Source organism: Lupinus angustifolius, chromosome LG15 (genome assembly GCF_001865875.1).
Source record: "Lupinus angustifolius cultivar Tanjil chromosome LG15, LupAngTanjil_v1.0, whole genome shotgun sequence".
Taxonomy (NCBI): Eukaryota; Viridiplantae; Streptophyta; class Magnoliopsida; order Fabales; family Fabaceae; genus Lupinus; species Lupinus angustifolius.
Genome location: NC_032023.1, coordinates 2,874,449 through 2,894,014, shown reverse-complemented (window position 1 = coordinate 2,894,014; position 19,566 = coordinate 2,874,449). Strand labels below are relative to the sequence as shown.

At 32.3% G+C, this 19,566-nt stretch overlaps 2 protein-coding genes across 2 annotated transcripts; both read right to left on the bottom strand.

The window, feature by feature from the left end:
* On the bottom strand, positions 5,997-6,858 carry LOC109327636 (40S ribosomal protein S11-like; the record flags this gene model as incomplete). Its single annotated transcript, XM_019560809.1, has 3 exons — positions 5,997-6,361; positions 6,472-6,561; positions 6,659-6,858. Coding segments are annotated over 3 exons (381 nt in total), but the record flags the coding sequence as incomplete, so codon positions are not given.
* On the bottom strand, positions 7,556-9,891 carry LOC109327428 (40S ribosomal protein S11-like). The gene is made up of 6 exons (XM_019560571.1): positions 9,787-9,891; positions 9,667-9,707; positions 9,311-9,411; positions 8,218-8,362; positions 8,031-8,120; positions 7,556-7,920 (listed from the first exon to the last, which is right to left on the bottom strand). Exons 1-6 carry the CDS (start codon positions 9,796-9,798, stop codon positions 7,830-7,832), a joined length of 480 nt encoding a protein of 159 aa, XP_019416116.1. The 5' UTR covers positions 9,799-9,891; the 3' UTR covers positions 7,556-7,829.

The following is a 19,566-nucleotide window of genomic DNA, read 5'->3' as shown; positions in this document are numbered from 1 at the left end:
ATTCAGTAAGGGGAATTTCTGCAGAGGAGTTTGTCACCATCAGGTTTAGTGGTTCTGAATCAGAGTCCTCACCTTGGGCTGCATAGGCTTCTTCTTCTTGTCTCCCTGCTGGCTTTGTTCTGTCTGATGTGCATTCATAGGAATAATGTCCTAGTTTATGACATTCGAAGCATTCTACTAACCTCTTATCCATTTTCCTTTGAGTTGGATCAGTTCATGACTTTCCTCTTTTATCTGAACTTTTAGTTGTCTCACTTTTTGCTTTGGTTCTTCCAAAGTTTTGAGGCCATTTTTTTTAAAGTTATGCTTTCATTTCCATCTCTTTTCTTTCTTTCCGTCTTCATTGTTGTAGTGACAAGCCTTCAATGCTTGTTCAAGTCTCTTGATTGGACACCTATCAAGTATCCTCATTTCATGAGCTTCTACAGAGCTTTGAAGCTCTTCAATCTTCATTGAGGTAATGTTCTTTGACTCCTCTATTGCCACAACTATGAAATCAAACTTTTGAGGTAATGACCTCATAATATTTTCTATTACCATGATGTCTGTAATTGCTTCCCCATATCCCTTCATCTGGTTAGTGATGGATATAATTTTAGTGAAATAGTCGCCAAGTCTATCACCTTCATCCATATATAGCAACTCATACTATTTTCTAAGGGTTGCAATTTTACTTTCTTGATCTTTTCTCCTCCAACATGGCTTCTGATCAAGATGTCCCAAGCTTCTTTGGCATTGGTTGCATTATGAATTTTCTCAAAGTGCACATCATCTACACATTGATGGATTAAGAATAATGCATTGCTGTCTTTCTTCTTTTCTTCCTTGTACGCCACTCTTTGTGTCTTTGTAGCTCCATCATTCAATGGAAGGAGCCCTTCTTCGACCACCTCAATGACTTCTTGAAAGCTGAACAACACCCTCATTTGAGTTCTCCACCTGTCCCAGTTCTTCTCTATCAAGATTGGGAGCCCCATGGAGTGAAGATTTCATGCATTTCCCGCCAACTTCACAACTTCAGCTTTATACTTTTCCTCAGTTCTTCAGTTCTAATCAGTTCAACCTCTCGAGGTTGTACACCCTGATTTCACCTTCCTTCGAGATCCATAGGTCCATAATTCTTTTGGCTCTTGATACCAAGTTTGTTGGAGAATTGAAGAAAAGATAAAAAAGAGAATAAGATGAGATGGGTAGATATTGAATGTAGGCTTTGTTATTGAGAGAATAGAAACTTGCATTTTACACTGAAACACAAACATTCCATCTATAGGAAGTAGTTAACAACCAACTATAATAGAAATAACTACTTCTTTCTATATAAGGAAACTTCTACTCTTATCAAACTAATACTTGAATTACAACACCATTTCAACATTCTTTTGGATTGTTAATCCTTTTCTTGAAGAATTCTTCACTTTTTTGAAATGCCTACACTTTTTCTCATATTTTGTATGCATACATAAATTAAAGATCCCATACTTTAGGGAAGTAAGCCTGTCGATTTAGAATAACACACATCCGGTTTTCATTTTGCATTATGCAAAACCATCTTTTATTTTATTTCTAAAAAATTTATTCTACCTTACTCTTTCTTCTCATGATTTCGAGTGAGAATCCTCTCTAATACTGGAAATATAAGTTTTTCAAAAGAAAAAGAAAATTAAATATATAATGATACATTTATCCTTTTAAGTACGATCAAATAATACGTTTATTATTAAAAATAAAATGAACTAAATCATTTGTCTCTCTAATAATTGAGATGATTCTATTTGATAATTGCTTGAATCACAATCAGGTGTAATTTACTAGAAAAACATATTGCACATTTTAGTTTTTTTTGGTTATCAGTTATAAAAATTGTATAAGAGTAAACCAAATGATCAACACTTAAGACCGTATAAATTAATTGTAAACTTTAATATATAAATGACAAATACATAGGCTATTCTCTTAATTATATGGCACAAATGTTTAAATAAATGTTCAATTATTGACTTATTATCAGTAATTTGTTAAATTTATTTGTATTTTTATAATTATTATTTTTATTTAATCATCAACATATTTGATAAAATTACTAGTAATTATTCCTAACAATTTTTATTATTTATTTAGTTATTTATAATTATAAGTATGCTGTAATTAATGTAATTTGGTCTATTTTAAAAGGGCAATATTGATCAATAAATTATTAAAAGCTCTTGTAGTTTTCATAAAGCTACATTTCAAAACTACACGGCTATAAGTTTCATTTAATTTTTTTTCAACTGAATAACTATGTAAAAAACTATAAGCTCATATTTTAAACAATGCCACAAATGTGTTTTTTAATAAATTATCATGTTAATGATCTAATACATTTGTCATTAGTAGTTAGGTCACAAATTATAGCATCTAATTTTAAAATAGTTTTTATTTAAATATTAATAACTTAGTTATTTTTTTGTGTTGATTGGATACGTTGGATTAGAGGTCCGAGTAAGAGTTCTTCTAGTATCTGGATGAAGGTTGATTTGGACCTAGAGGTAGATGTACCTGAAAATGTTCTCCGACAATCAAGTCAATATGAATATACTAGATAGGAAGTAGAAATATATCCTAGAGAATAAGTAATGAGGAGATAGTGATGAATAGAGATACTTCCTATTGGGGGGACTCCTATTTATACTAGTTGAGATGGATGACGTGAACTTGGAGGGTACTGTTAGTCTGGTCGACCATTCTAGGCTTCTAGCATGTTGAGGGCTACTTTTCCTGTTTCAGGCAGATTTAACAAGTCTGTACTCTGTACATAGTTGACTTGTTGCCTGTGATAGGTCTGGTAGCCACATCTCAGGCCTATCTTTATAGTGTTAGCAGGAAGCTAGATGGTATGACGGTGTATTGTTGGCGGCCGTGTCAGACAGAGTTTGTCCCAACCTGATTTGGTGACTTCGATCAATGAGTCTGCAAAGTCCCTTGGTTAACCGTGTTTAGGCCTTAGTCGGTTGGGAGAAGGACTATATGGGCAGATAGGATATTTTGTTGACCGGGATGGACCACTTACCATAAAAAAACAAGAAGGAATATATAAATTTTCAAGTTGGATTCTTCAGAAAAAAAAGTTCTTGTTTTTTGTTTGTTTGTGATTTCTCCCTTTTTATGAAGGATACTGATGTCTTCTTATTTGGGGCAATCAAACATAACTTTCAACATATCAAAACTATAAAATTCACTCACAAAATTAACATTCATAGGATTTATTTTCTCAGACACTTTTTTTAAACACTTCACTGTCACGTTTTTTTTATAAACACCCCTAAATTTGAAAGCTACCTTCAAAAAGAAAAAAATATATACATATTTGAAAGCTACTTTAGAAAAGAAAGAAAAATATATTTGAAAGCTATGTTTTACAAATTTGTTTGGTTAGTGAAAATAAAAGACATGTTCAATGAAAACATAAGTGGATAATGACATTATGTTTCTATAATTCAACTTTCTGAAAAAGGCAAAATACTCGAGCACATTTTTATAGACAAAAAGATCATGCATTACTATTTTGCATCAATCGACCTCTTATTATACACAATACAAAATCAAATCAATGGAAGGTGACAATGAAGATAAACACTTTTCTTGTCTTCTTCATATTTAAGTTATTATGTTCCTATCCAATTAAAAAGTGACAATAAATTAAAAATAAAAGTTATAAAAATATAAACTAATATTTTTATATTACTTGTTGAAATTTGATTGGCTATGACATGAAGATATGATTTTTTTGTGACATATAATCCTTATTTGTGAACTGAACAATTTGCTCTACTACTAAATAAGCATATCCCACCACTCATAAGTGGCAAATGGTACCATAATTGGGTTGCTTTTATAAAATTTATCACAGAAAAGAAACAACATAAGTTGATTTTTGTTGTTGTTGTTTTTTCTTATCCTAGATTGAGCTTTCAAATACACTGTCCCACTAGGATTCAAACAAGGACAATAATATCAAGACTATTGCTATGCATGATGTATAGGAATCTTTGTAGTGCCTTTGATGGGTGAACAATAATATCAAGATAAGTACGAATTTAGCATTAGTGGAGAAGAATTAGTGTCTCTTCTTTGGGTTTTGGTTCTGATTTAAAGTAAGATACTTTATATGTTGGTAATGGCCAATATCATAATTGGAAAGTGCATGGAATAGAATGGAGATTTAGTTGCAGCTATGTGAATATAATTTATTGCTATTTCAATGAATAAGTTTTGTTAAACAATATACTAGTTTTTATCAGATCTTTTGGATTGGAAGTTTGTGTCTAAAAAAATCAATCAGGATAATTCATTGTGAAATATACTAAATAAAAATTGAAAAATATGATATCATCCTAACAATGATAAAAAAAAATCTAACCATAAAAAAGGACATGTATAAGAAATGAATAATATATAATATAGAATTGAATTGAAATATAAGGAGAAATATGGTTTTACGATTTTATAATTTTATAACTTCTTCAATTATTTAATTTAAATTTATATAAAATTCTAGATCCTTAAAAATTTGTTTTTATTACTTATCATTATCTCTATCTAATATTGGACTTTTTAGTAAGAGAGGATCTACAACCTATAATATGTACAACTTATTAGGGAAATATGTGTGATATATTTAGATATAGTTATTATTTAAATCATTATTATCTTATAGTTTATAATAGTTTTGCGTATAATAAATTATTTAACTAATTCATATTTGAGTTTGACCAATTTTTATCCCCCTAAATTTCTACAATAAAGAGGTATAATTATATTATTTGAGAGTATTGAAACATGGTTCCCATCTTTTATACACTGATCTAAGGAAGCACTTCTATTGTCCTATAGTTTATATCATTTCATATATCATTAACAGTAGTATGATTGTGGTGGGTATAAGTGATTCATGACTCAACAGTTAAATGTGTAGAGTTGAACCGAACAAAAAGAAATATGGTTCTTTCAACCGATTATAATCAGTTTGCTTTAGAGTTCATAGATTCATAAACGGCTTCAACATCGATTCTAACCTGCTTTATGCTTTGTCCTTCTCTCTCACTCACTCAGGTTCCTCTTTCCTTCACAGCTACAGAACACTATAGGTCTATAGCCTACAAATGTGTATTGTACTTTCATGTATGGTATTTTTTTTCTATTGTATGTTTTGATTTTCTTGCAGATGTGAGTGGTGCTGCATCTTTCAAAATAGTTTTATTATTCAAAAAAACAGATGAATCAATGAACAAACCAAAAATATCACTAGGATATTCTTCCAAAATTGTTAAAAACAAATTTGGGGATAAAGGGCAACAATTTAAAAGCAACCTTAACAAGTTAACATGAGTCCAAAAAGGATTTAATATATATACACTGACAGTGTAAATGTTTTTTACACTGTCAGTCAATCATAATTTTTATACTATAAATGCACAGATTTTAAACTCGTCCAAAAAATACCATGATTTTGTATCATATATTGTCTATAATAATTTCATAATTTTTATAACATAAATAGTAAATAATACAATAACATTGTATAAAATTCATACACTATTAATATACTATTAGTGTATACATTTTTCTAATACCTTTTTGGCTATAAATCAATTTTTAATATTTTTGCCTATACTTTATACAGTTCCTCTAGTGATTAGTGATTGGGTCACTCTATCTAATCATATCTCCTTAGTATGACATAACCAAAGGTATAGTCACTAATCCATTTCAGTCAAATCCAACTTATCTACAAGTCTTCTATATATATACAAACCACATATTGCAAAATTTCATCTGTCTCCATTTTATAGAATTACTAATCCAAGATGCTTATTCATACGGATAAAGGGAAAATATTCACTTTAGATTAATTAAAAATGGAAATAACATTGATACTGTCCAAGTCTAATACAACTTAATCCTGAAGAATGGATTAGTTTTCCCATATTATGGTGAAAGTAAAATAGTGAAGGATCTCAAAGTAAAATAGTGATAATCATTAAACAGAAATGAAGAGTGTCTGTGTCTGCAAGACTGCAATAGAATGTCAAAAATGGAAGCAACTACTATTCAAGGACCATAATGAATATGGAATCTGTAGTGTATTTAACAGCTCATACATTAAAGCATTTAAAGAAATTAAAAAAATGATCAGATCATGCAATGGCAATGAAACATCTGAAACATCACTATCTCTTACGGTTACATTGCTCTTCAATGAGAAATGAGAACTAAAATCGAACTAAAATCTCAAAGTCCGGCGAACGCCTTCTTCGCACCAGTGGAGGATCCTGCTGGGATCACTTTCAACACATTGAACCTCACTGTCTTTGAGATGGGTCTATATATTGCACACAAAAAAGACAATAAGATGGACAAATAAATATTAACATGCAACAATAAATTCCACAAGTCAATACAGACAAAAATGGTTCCTCGTAAAAATCTAACCTGCATTGGCCAATAATGACATGATCTCCTTCCTTCACACGGAAGCAAGGTGATACATGAGCAGGAATGTTCGAATGCCTCTTCTCATATCTGATAGGACACGCCAACAAAAAACAGGTAATCGTGTTTGTCAAAGTGTCCAAACACAACAAAAATTGCAAACAACATGAATATGAAAGAGAAATACCTCTGATACTTCTTAATATAATGAAGATAATTCCTCCTCACAATAATAGTCCTTGTCATCTTAGCGCTGTGACAAGTACCAGCTATGATACGTCCCCGGATGGAAACATTGCCAGTGAAGGGGCACTTCTTGTCAATATATGTTCCTGCAAGATAAAAAAGGGGCAATAAAACAAATACATTAAAAACTAACAGATGATTTTATAAGCAATAATAGAGGAACATAATGATTACAACATAAGCTATGCGACCATACGAGGCATAACAGATACTGAACAACATCAGCTTATTGCTATCACAATTTGGATTTTAAAGGAATTAACATATTAGCATACAATTTTTATACTATAAATGCACAGATTTTAAACTCGTCCAAAAAATACCATGATTTTGTATCATATATTGTCTATAATAATTTCATAATTTTTATAACATAAATAGTAAATAATACAATAACATTGTATAAAATTCATACACTATTAATATACTATTAGTGTATACATTTTTCTAATACCTTTTTGGCTATAAATCAATTTTTAATATTTTTGCCTATACTTTATACAGTTCCTCTAGTGATTAGTGATTGGGTCACTCTATCTAATCATATCTCCTTAGTATGACATAACCAAAGGTATAGTCACTAATCCATTTCAGTCAAATCCAACTTATCTACAAGTCTTCTATATATATACAAACCACATATTGCAAAATTTCATCTGTCTCCATTTTATAGAATTACTAATCCAAGATGCTTATTCATACGGATAAAGGGAAAATATTCACTTTAGATTAATTAAAAATGGAAATAACATTGATACTGTCCAAGTCTAATACAACTTAATCCTGAAGAATGGATTAGTTTTCCCATATTATGGTGAAAGTAAAATAGTGAAGGATCTCAAAGTAAAATAGTGATAATCATTAAACAGAAATGAAGAGTGTCTGTGTCTGCAAGACTGCAATAGAATGTCAAAAATGGAAGCAACTACTATTCAAGGACCATAATGAATATGGAATCTGTAGTGTATTTAACAGCTCATACATTAAAGCATTTAAAGAAATTAAAAAAATGATCAGATCATGCAATGGCAATGAAACATCTGAAACATCACTATCTCTTACGGTTACATTGCTCTTCAATGAGAAATGAGAACTAAAATCGAACTAAAATCTCAAAGTCCGGCGAACGCCTTCTTCGCACCAGTGGAGGATCCTGCTGGGATCACTTTCAACACATTGAACCTCACTGTCTTTGAGATGGGTCTATATATTGCACACAAAAAAGACAATAAGATGGACAAATAAATATTAACATGCAACAATAAATTCCACAAGTCAATACAGACAAAAATGGTTCCTCGTAAAAATCTAACCTGCATTGGCCAATAATGACATGATCTCCTTCCTTCACACGGAAGCAAGGTGATACATGAGCAGGAATGTTCGAATGCCTCTTCTCATATCTGATAGGACACGCCAACAAAAAACAGGTAATCGTGTTTGTCAAAGTGTCCAAACACAACAAAAATTGCAAACAACATGAATATGAAAGAGAAATACCTCTGATACTTCTTAATATAATGAAGATAATTCCTCCTCACAATAATAGTCCTTGTCATCTTAGCGCTGTGACAAGTACCAGCTATGATACGTCCCCGGATGGAAACATTGCCAGTGAAGGGGCACTTCTTGTCAATATATGTTCCTGCAAGATAAAAAAGGGGCAATAAAACAAATACATTAAAAACTAACAGATGATTTTATAAGCAATAATAGAGGAACATAATGATTACAACATAAGCTATGCGACCATACGAGGCATAACAGATACTGAACAACATCAGCTTATTGCTATCACAATTTGGATTTTAAAGGAATTAACATATTAGCATACAGTATTCTGTTTTCTATAATAGAAGCACTCTTTTCCAACAAAATTCATAAAACTACGTAGTATCAATTTTTTAACGTAGCAACCTGTGTGTGTTCACATACAGACCAATTCGGTGTTTGAACAAAAAATGTCATTAACATTATAAATTCAGTTACTGGAAGGAGCTTAACAGTTAGGGTATGTGTGATTGGAAAACCTTATCAAAGGGTTCTGTGAAGGGAACATCCATAAAACATGAAATGCAACACAAAAAAGCAAGTGGTGGATAACTCATAACTGAATGAGAAAGTGCATAAAGATCATTCTCACTATCATGCTAGCATCTTTCCACTTGAAATAATATTATTACACCTTGCTTCCCGTATAACCAAGGACATCAAAATATATGCATCATCTCGGCATACGGCATACACATTCATCACATTCATCGTACAAAACAGGGCACATGCTAAGCATTCAGCCACCTAACTTATGTATGGCAGAGAAGACTTTTGAAAATGTATTAATAACACTAACACACTGCACCAGAAAGGCACCAACTATACTATCATGACACAACAAAGCTTCATATAAAATTGCAATTGAAGAAAATGAATGCTTAGCAACAATGTTTACCACCACCCCACATCCAGAAGTTAAGTAATCTTTGGTATAACTTGATTTAATGATGAAAATCCATATTTTTAAATAATAACAATAACATGAAAGATATGAATTCAAAAAAAATAAATCCATAATACAAAAATTAACTGAATATACCTTCAATGGCATCTCTGGGAGTCTTAAATCCAAGTCCAATTGACTTCCAAAAACGATTTCCACCTTTCCCAGGCCTCTTTCCCTTCCCAGATTTATGAGAGCTTCAAAATAAATTAAAATTAAAACTCCACACTACAATCTAAAAAATGAAACAAAAAAATCCAAAAAAAAAGAGCCCAATATGTTAGTCTTATCCTCACAAACGAAAATATTGTTTCAAGATTTTGAATTCATGACGTCGAAATCAAAAGGCAAACAACTATACCGTTGCGCCGAAACTCACCCTCTAAACAAAGGAATCCCGAATAATAATAAAATGTACAATTAAGTGAATCATTGTTGGTGTAAATGTATACCTTAGGAAAACTTTTGGTTGTTTCAAAAAGGCCTTTTCAGTCTGCAGACAAAATAATTAAAAAACATTAACAAAAAAGTTGAGCAAATGGATAGTACAAAATGAAATGAAGGTGACTTACTTGTTCAGCCATGGTTAGGGTTCTCTCAATGGGAGTTATGGACCAGAAGATGAAGTTTCAGCTGCAGCGAGAAACCCTAATTTCGAAGGATCATAAACTGATATAGACTTGTTGTTTTATATAATGTTTTCTCTTTTAACTTGGGCTTTACTATGGGCTACCATACTCAAAAGTGAGTCCAATAATTATGTGATTAGGGCTAATGAAAAAGGGGAAGGTATCCACTACTCCGAGCGAGGAAAAAGTTACTCCACATTATAGCTATTTATTCCAATAAAATTAAATGGTTTAAAATAATGTATAGATATAAATTATTAGATTTTTTTAGAATGGATGATGTGGAGTAGATTTTTCTAGAATGCAAGTTGGGAGAATTTATGGGCCCTGACAGATCTTTATGCAAGAGGCGCAATGATATTTAATTATAATTTATAATTAAGATTAATTGAGTAACATAAAAATATAAATAGTTTTTTTTAATTTTAAAATAACATATTAATTCTAAATAATAATAATTAACAATTACAAACATTTAAGAAAAATGTGATTTCATTTATAGTGTCGCTTTTCGTTAAAGACTTTAACTCATCGATATTATAATAATGCATTTAGTTAAGTTTGTGTCTTTTAGTTATTTTGTTGTAAAACTGCTAAGTAAAGTAACTAAGGTTATAGGTTCGAGTCATGTGACTAATGATTATCTGTCCTTGAGGTCATGGGTTCGAGTCGCAGGAGGCTCCTCTTTGTGGGAAATAAAATACTGCAAGGAGTATTTAAGTTGGTGGGTGGCATGTTGTGTATTCATGGGTTGGGAAGATCGCATGTTAAGACTGAGGTGTTACCAGTGACATGCCTAGTATATTCATGAGTTTGGGGGTTGCGTGTAAGAACTGAGGTGTCATAGTTTGAGTCAAGGCTAGAAAAGAATAAACACAAAACTATCTCATATGCTTTGTCTGTGAATACAACGTCTAATTCTTCACTATCTTCTACACCTATTACTTCTCAACCACGATCATCCATGGCTCCATCAGTTTACTAGTCTCCAAAAGCAAAATCTCCTAATCCTGTTTCATATGGCTTTGGGAATTCAAGTCACTTTCGCGGCAATTATGGTGGTTGCCACCGTGGAGGACGATATTCTCGTGGAGGATCTTCATAGGCGTTCTGTGTTTACTACAATCGTGATGGTCATGACGTTGCATTCTTCTATTATGCACCCCCTCACTTTGGGCTATCACACACACTTCCAGCTGGACAGCTTGTGCAACGTGTATCATCTGGATATGTGCCACATCATTCTTACTATTCTTCCTTTCAATCTACTCATGGGCCATCCAGATATCTGGCCCACTTCTATTCGGATTATCTAGCTGATTTCTACAGTGGCAATGGAGGACCATATAGATCTACTAATGCAAAAGAGTCTTTCCTTGGGTCATGCCCAACTCATCCCACACATCAACACTATCACAATTATCATATGTTTGCTCACGTTGCCAACATGGAACTTTCTTCCTCTCCACCTAGAGATGCAAAGCGTGTCACCCGATACCCTAACTCTAAGGCCACAAATCATTTGACAGTAGATGCCTCACTTGTTCATGAGCATGTTGAATCCTTTGGTCATGAACAAATGTACATGGGTAATGTCACTGGTATCCCAATTTAATCTATTGGAAATTCCCATATCACATCTTCCTTTAATTCTAAAATTTCTTTATCTCTTCAAAACCCTCTTACTCGTTCCTTGAATTATGAAAAATATCATTAGTGTTTCACAATTTTCCAAAGACAACTTATGTTATTCTGAATTTCATCCTAACACTTGTTTTGTGAAATCTCAGGATACTAATGAAATCTTACTCTGAGGGTTTCTCACCAAGGAAGGACTCTATGCCTTTCATGGCCTTTTTCCCAGTTATTCTAGTGGTTCTCCTTCTACCTTTACTCATACTTCAAATTATACTAGTTTTCCTGCCTCTACTACTTGTAATAAAACTAGAACTTTTTCCCTCTCCATAATAGTTTAGGCCATCCTTGTTACACTATTGTGAAGAACATTTTGATTCAATGTAAAATTTCTTCTATCAATAAAAATGATACTGAATTTTGTAATTCGTATTGTATGGGTAAAGCTCATAGGCTTCATGCACTTAGTTCTGTTGCAATTTATCATTTTGCTTTTGAGTTAGTCTATGTTGATCTATGGGGTCCTGCACCTGTTTACTTAGTTTCTAGTTTTCGTTTCTATTTTTCTATAGTAAATGCTCACACCAAACACACATGGTTGTTTATTTTAAAACAAAAATCTGAGTATGTTCACACCCAATTCACTCATACAGTCAAGGCTGTTCAGAGTGATTATGAGAGTGAATTTAGACCTCTTAGTGCATTTCTTAAGACTGTTGGGATTGTGCATAGGATTTAGACTCCTCACACATATCACCAACAAAGACTGTTGAGTGAAAACATAGACATATAGTTGAGGCGAGTTTAACTTTGTTGGCCCACTCTCATTTACCTATGTCCATTTTGGATCATGCTTTCATCACTACTCTCTATCTGAGTAACAGACTTTCCTCTATCAATCCCAATCATAAGTCTCCTTATCAACTCTTGTTTAAATTATAAAGTTCTTAACATGTTTGGGTGTGCTTGCTTTCCTTTGCTTAGACCCTTTAACAAACACCAACTAGATTCCAAAAGTTCAAAATGTATCTTTTTGGGTTATTCTCTAAGTCACAAGCCATAAAAATGCGTAACGTCTCAAAGATTACTTTATGAATATTGTGATTAAAATGAGATTTTTTTGAATATATCATTAAAAATTGTTTTACTTATATTCATTTCTTTTTTCCGACATCACGTTCTTAGTAACATAAACTACGGAAAATCAATGACAGTTATCTAACGGTAACTGAAAACGATACAATACTTTCCTTAATATTTCTTCATTAATAATTAGACTTGACCCTATAACATGAATAACAAGGTGTTGCTTGTTCAAGTAAAATGGCAGTACAGAACACAAGGCGAAATCTAATCATCGCCCAATTGAAGCTATACAAAATAGGCTGAATTATTCAACACTAAAAAAATGTCCTACACAGATACCCTAACCCAAAAAGGAAAAAGGAAAAGGAAATAGCTCATAACGGCTAGCTCCAGCACTAACGGGGGCACTAGAACACACACTCGGGTCCTCCTCTAGCTTAGAGTCCAAAGAGAGATCTATCACCTCGATAGACTCCTCTATGCGAACCAACTCCACACAACCGTCATCTTCAGATTCCATCTCCTCCATGGTATCATAAGCAGAACCCCGCGACCTAATATTACTCACACTTCAACTCCTACAACTCATTCTGTCCCTACTACTTCCCAGTCCACAATTGTGTTCACTACGTTTCACAATGTTCCTTGCCCATATGCATCTTCTGCCATCTGTTCATCCATCTTCTGAACTTCCTTCTTTTCCTCAACTAGTCAATGACTCATAGTCACAAACTTATTCTTTTGCTCATCTTCACCTTACTTCCCATGTTTTTCCCTCACCCACCACTTCAGTTCTTTTACCTATTTCATCTCCTACCAATTTTCCTTCTTCTAACTATGCTCCTTCTACACCAACAACAACTTCTTCTATCCCTTGTGAACCAATTTCTCTTCTTCCATCTCATCATATGAAAACCAAATCCAAAACTGGTATTTTCAAAACTATCCACCATAGTATTCATCTTACAAAACAATAACCCACTAGTGCCAATACTGCCCTCATTGATCCAGTTTGGCAGCAGGCTATGAAAACACAATATGATGCTCTCATGGCTTTGGACACATGGACTTTAGTTCCTATATCTCTAAAATAAGCTATTAGGTGCAAGTGGGCCTTTAAAATAAAAGAGAATCTAGATGGCAATGTTAACAAGTACAAGGCAAGACTTGTTGCCAAAGAATTTTATCAAAGACATAGAGTTGATTCTAATGAGATTTTTTCTCCTTTTTTGAAACCTGTCACAATCAGAATACTCTTGACTCTTGTTGTTACTCATCAATGGATCATTGAGCAACTAAACATCAACAATGCATTTCTCAATGGATTTTGAGTGAAGAGGTCTACATGACACAACTTATTGGTTTCCAAAAAAGTGATGAATCTCTTGTTTGAAAGTTAAATAAAGTCATTTATGGTCTAAAACAAGCCCCTAGATAATGGTTTGAAAGATTGAAGGGTTCTCTCATCAAAATTGGTTTTCACGTGAGCAAATGTGATAATTCACTTTTCTTTCAAAGCTCTTAGTCTCATCAATTCTACATTTTGGTGTATGTTGATGACATCATTGTCACATGGTCATCATCTACTCTTGTCAAACAAGTTACCAAAGATCTCAGCAGCACATTTTCCTTAAAACAATTAGGTCATTTGGACTATTTCCTAGGCATTAAGGTTAAACATAGGAAAAATGGTCCACTCTTCATATCTCAGTCTAAGTACATTGGGGATCTTCTAGAAAGAGAAAATTTATTTTCTGCTAAAGCTAGCATTACTTCCATGGCCAGTAATTGCAAGCTAACTAAGCATGACACTCACTATTTTGAAGATCCCACCTTTTACAGATCAATTGTAGGAGCATTGCAATATGCCACTATTACTAAACCTGACATCACTTATAGTGTAAATAAGGTATGCCAGTTTTTAGAGAAAACCTTGAATTCACATTAGACTGTTGTAAAAAGAATTCTCAAGTATCTTCAGGGCTCCAAGTCTAAGGGATTAACCATCAATCCTACTATTAGTCCTACTATCTTCAAACTATCTCTTACATCCTGTTGTGTTGTTGATTGGGCCTCTAACATAGATGACATGAAATCAACTTCTAGAGCTTGCCTGTATCTAGGACCAATCACTTACTGGTCCAAGAAACAAAATACAATCTCAAGATCTAGTACTGAAGCTGAGTATAGGAGTCTGACCTTAGCTTCTCAAGAGTTAATGTGGATTGAATTTCTACTTACAAAACTCAAGATATATTTTACTACTCCTATCATTCTATGTGATAATTAAAGTATAGTGACTATGTCCCATAATCTAGTTCTACATAATAGAACTAAACACATAGAATTGGATCTCTACTTTGTTAGCGATAAAATTCAAAACAAAACACTTATAGTCAAGCATATGCCTTCAGAATTCCAAACAACTAATATATTGACAAAGCCTCTTCCCAATAATCAATTCCTCACTTTAAGGAATCAACTCAGAGTTCAAGATTTTTGCATATGAAGCTAGTACCCTCAGTTTTAGAAGAATATATTAGAATAATGCATTTAATTAAGTTTGAGCATTTTAATTATTCTGTTGTAAAACTATTAAGTAAAATATCTAAGTTTGTTACTATAGTTACTTTACCCTTTTATCCTTTCATAGTTTCTATAAAGTAACTTTGTTACTCTTGTAAATTCACTTTTACAATAATACAGATTTGGATTACTTTCTCTCTCTATAATTCTTCTCTTATTCTCTCTTCTCCTTTCTCTCTGGTTTCAATCTTTTACATCGATGAGTAAATTAAGGGGAAAATTTTCAGTTATTTATTTTTCAACATAATTAACTATGTTGTCTATAAGAAATTTGTCTTCTATTTTAGTACATAATTTTGTTTGGTTGTCCTCATTACTAAAAATAATATTCTTGTAGTAGTTAAATCAAAATAGTTAAATATAAGACAAACAACTCAATCAAATAAATAATATGTATTCACTTTTCGCATATCATCAAAGTTCCACTTAATTCAGATATTGTTGAGATTTTTTATACATGAATAACTAATGATATCAATAATAAAATTTTGAAATTGACATATCAATTAAATTTTATCTTACTCGCATTGAAATTCATATAGTAGATTTTTTGCATAAAAATAGATTTGTTATCAATATTAAATATTTTATAAAAAAATCCAAAGAAACTTGGGATTTTTGCTACAAAGTTAGGCAAAAGTAATATGTGATCCGAGAATATATTTCATAAGTGTATAACCGTAATGAAAAGTAACAATAATATTATAAACAATATTAACATCTGCATATGTAAGAGAACTTTATTTATAATTTTTAGAAGGATTATACAATTTGCAGAAGGTGAAAAATATATTTGAAAAAATGTAAAAAAAATATATTTAAAAATATTTGGAAAAAAAATCTCGAGAAGCAGTTGCCTCCACTTGTCTATACCAAGTTCCGCCCCTGATGAGGCATATGCAAGTTTGAGTAATCAATGATTTTTTTTTCATCCCTAAGGAATTATTATTTCACAGTTTGTGTGATTATCTCTCACATAAAAATGTTGTTTTCAAAAATCCATTATTATTTGGTCTAATACGATACCTAGATATCCAATGAAATCTTATCATTAACCGATTATGATTGATGTAGAAACTAGAAATTTCATTAACACTTTTAGGTGAGTCAGACTCTTCTTTATTAATGGGGAGGGCAGTTATAGGAAACATATTGAAAACCCAAAAGGACAATATCATTTATATTTTTTTTCCTCTTCATTACCGGAGAGGTGTGTGGCCTTATTCCTGGACCCATAATGTATCTCTCATGCATTCTTTAGACGTTTATCTCTTTCTTTCATAGTAAAAATATACATAGAATAGTTATAATAAAATAACTAGAAAAATTCATGGACATTTATCAATGGGGTTGCCTATAGTTCTGGGCAACTGTTTTATAAAATCATTTCCCATAAGGGATGCACAAAGGTTCCCATGGCCTTTTGCAATCGTTACACAAAATTACATGGTTGAAGAGGTGATAGATGTATGAAGGAGTATATACAAATATACAATTATCGCATAGTCAAGGGACTATTGAACACAGTAATATATGATCTTCAGTCTTAATTATATACCTGACTGGCAAACTTATTTAATGAACTTTATGACTATCAAATCACAAAATTAATTAAATTTTATCTATTAGATACTCATCCCTTTCTTATGTTTTTAAGTTTTACCTTTTGTCAAAAAAATTTATATTTTAAAAATTCAACACACATTTGTATTCTATTGTTTTAACAACATTCTCATTTACTACCCATCCTTTTCACCAATTATTTTTTTATTTTTAATATAGTTTTGACACATATTTAAATAAAATTATTTCAGTTTTAAAAACAATGAGGTGGCTAATTAGGACTCATTTAGTCAATATTAAAGATTAATACCGATAATCAAATCAACGAAGGTATAAGGCCACGGTCATTGATCAACCAATGATTCATTGAGTGAACCACATAACCAATAAAATTAGATATATATTAACATAAAATAAAGTTTAACCGGATGATACATCACTTCAAATGCATGGCTAGAGGTCGTAAAAAAACAAAAAAAACTAATAGAAGATAATAATATTTTTTATTTATACAAAAAAAACTATTTTGGGACTTTGCATCTTCTATTTAGAAAGATGTTCATTTGTGGCTTCAAGTTGATGAGTCGAAACCTACAATAATTATTGAGTCATTGAACATGCATGATGCTATTGATCATAGAAGTAGTGGTTCTGAGATATGAATGATGATATGGTTTGCTGTTATGTGGTCTATATAGATTATGAGGAATGATGTCATATACTCTCATAAGCTAACGAGTTTTATGCACATAATGAATCTCATTCAAGTTTGATTTTGGTTTTGGTTTCAATAAAAAGTAATGGCTCAATTGCTTGTATTTCTATCGTCTAAAATGATCAATTTATGATCTTTCTTTTATGTTGGGTTAGTGACCCTTATGTTTCTTTAATACATTTTCGCTTAACAAAAAAAGAAGTGACACTCTAGGCACCTTTTTTTTGTTGGCATATAGTGCAACATGGGAGTTTGTACAATTAAGAATAATGTTTCTCACAAATATATTATTTTGCAAAAGTTTACATCTAATGACAAATAATTCACTTTTTACATACTTAAATTCTGGGTCAGCCACATACGTCGATGTAATAGATGTCAATCATGTCATACATGGGGATATAACATATGCTTTTTTAGCATCTTAAGAAAAAACTACAAGATGGTAATATGTTGGAATTATTGGTCCCTAGTTCTTGAAGACATGAGAAACACTTAACACTTGTATAATTGAGTAACTACTCAAACATCATGCTCCTTTTAACTCATTCTAGCTAGTAATATAGCTTAGAAAGAGCTTAGGTTAAAAAGCTTCCCTAATTATAGATATATAGATAGGTACTCATTGTTGGAAATAAGTTGTAATCAGAGTTATGATTGAGTAGTTAATAGATTGAGTTGTATTGGTTAAGAGTTAGTTTGTGTTTAACTAACACTTTCCAGTTTTGGTATGTTTTTGAAATTCTGTTTTGTTAGTTGGTTTGATTGCCTACTATAAATGGCATGCACTCTTCTCCTTGAATAATAAGATGTATATTCATTGATATCTTTTCTCTCTTACTCTCTTCTCTTCACAACCTTCTATTCTTTCTTAAATCTAACATTTGGTATCAGAGCAAACATATAGAGATCAGATTCCACTTTCTAAGAGATCTTGTAAACAAAGAAAGACTCAAGTTGGTGTATTGTAAGACAGAATTACAACTTGCTGATGCATTTACTAAGCCATTGAAGGTTGGAAGATTCGACAGTTTGAAGAAAAGAATGGGCATGTCATGCTGCAATCTCTTGGCTTAAGGGAGAGTGTTGGAAATAAGTTGTAATCCAAGTTATGATTGAGTTGGTATCAAGAGCACGTAACTATCCTGGAAATCTTCTATCTTCATTGAAACATTCTCATTCTGCTTTGCAACCTGAAGAATTCACTGCGGGTGAATCAATTCTGAAGAAATCAAGGTTGCTGATCTTGGTGTGAAAGGGGTGCAGAAGTGGAAAGAAGCTTGATCTGCAGCAAAGAAAATGGTTGGGAATAACAACAATCTTCCATCAATGAGCCTACCTGTTCTTACAGACAAGAATTGGGATCGTTGGAACACACAAATGAAGGTGTTGTTCAACTTTCAAGAAGTGAATGAAGCTGTTGAGAATGGACTTGTTGTACCAGGCCCTGAAGCTACAGAGATTCAAAGAACTATGTTCAAAGAAGCAAAGAAGAAGGATAACAAGGCATTGTTTCTATTGCATCAATGTGTTGATGACACACATTTTGAGAAGATTCAGAATGCCATAACAACCAAAGATGCTTGGGATATCTTGACTCGAAGCCACTCTGGTGGAGACAAGATAAAGAAAGTGAAGCTACAAACACTAAGAAGGCAATACGAGCTACTACAAATGGAGGAGAGTGACAAGGTTGGAGATTACTTCACAAAAGTGATTACAATCACTAATCAGATGAAAGGATGTGGAGAAACAGTCACAGATCTCATGATCATAGAGAAAATCATGAGATCATTGCCTCAAAAATTTGACTACATTGTAGTAGCAATAGAGGAATCAAAAGATGTTTCAATGATGAGGATTGAGGAGCTTCAAAGCTCACTAGAAGCACATGAAATGAGGCTCATGGACAGAAATCCAATAAAAAACAGTGAACAAGCTTTGAAGGCAATTCACTACAAGGAGAAAAACAAGAAATGGAAGGGAAAGAAGAGCAGACCAGAGAATGATTGGCCAGATACTTCAGAAAGGAAGGTAGGACAAAGAAAATTCAACAAACAAAAGAAGTTTGATAAGAGGAATGTAGAGTGCTACAATTGCCACAACATAGGACACTACTCCTATGAGTGCACTGCTGA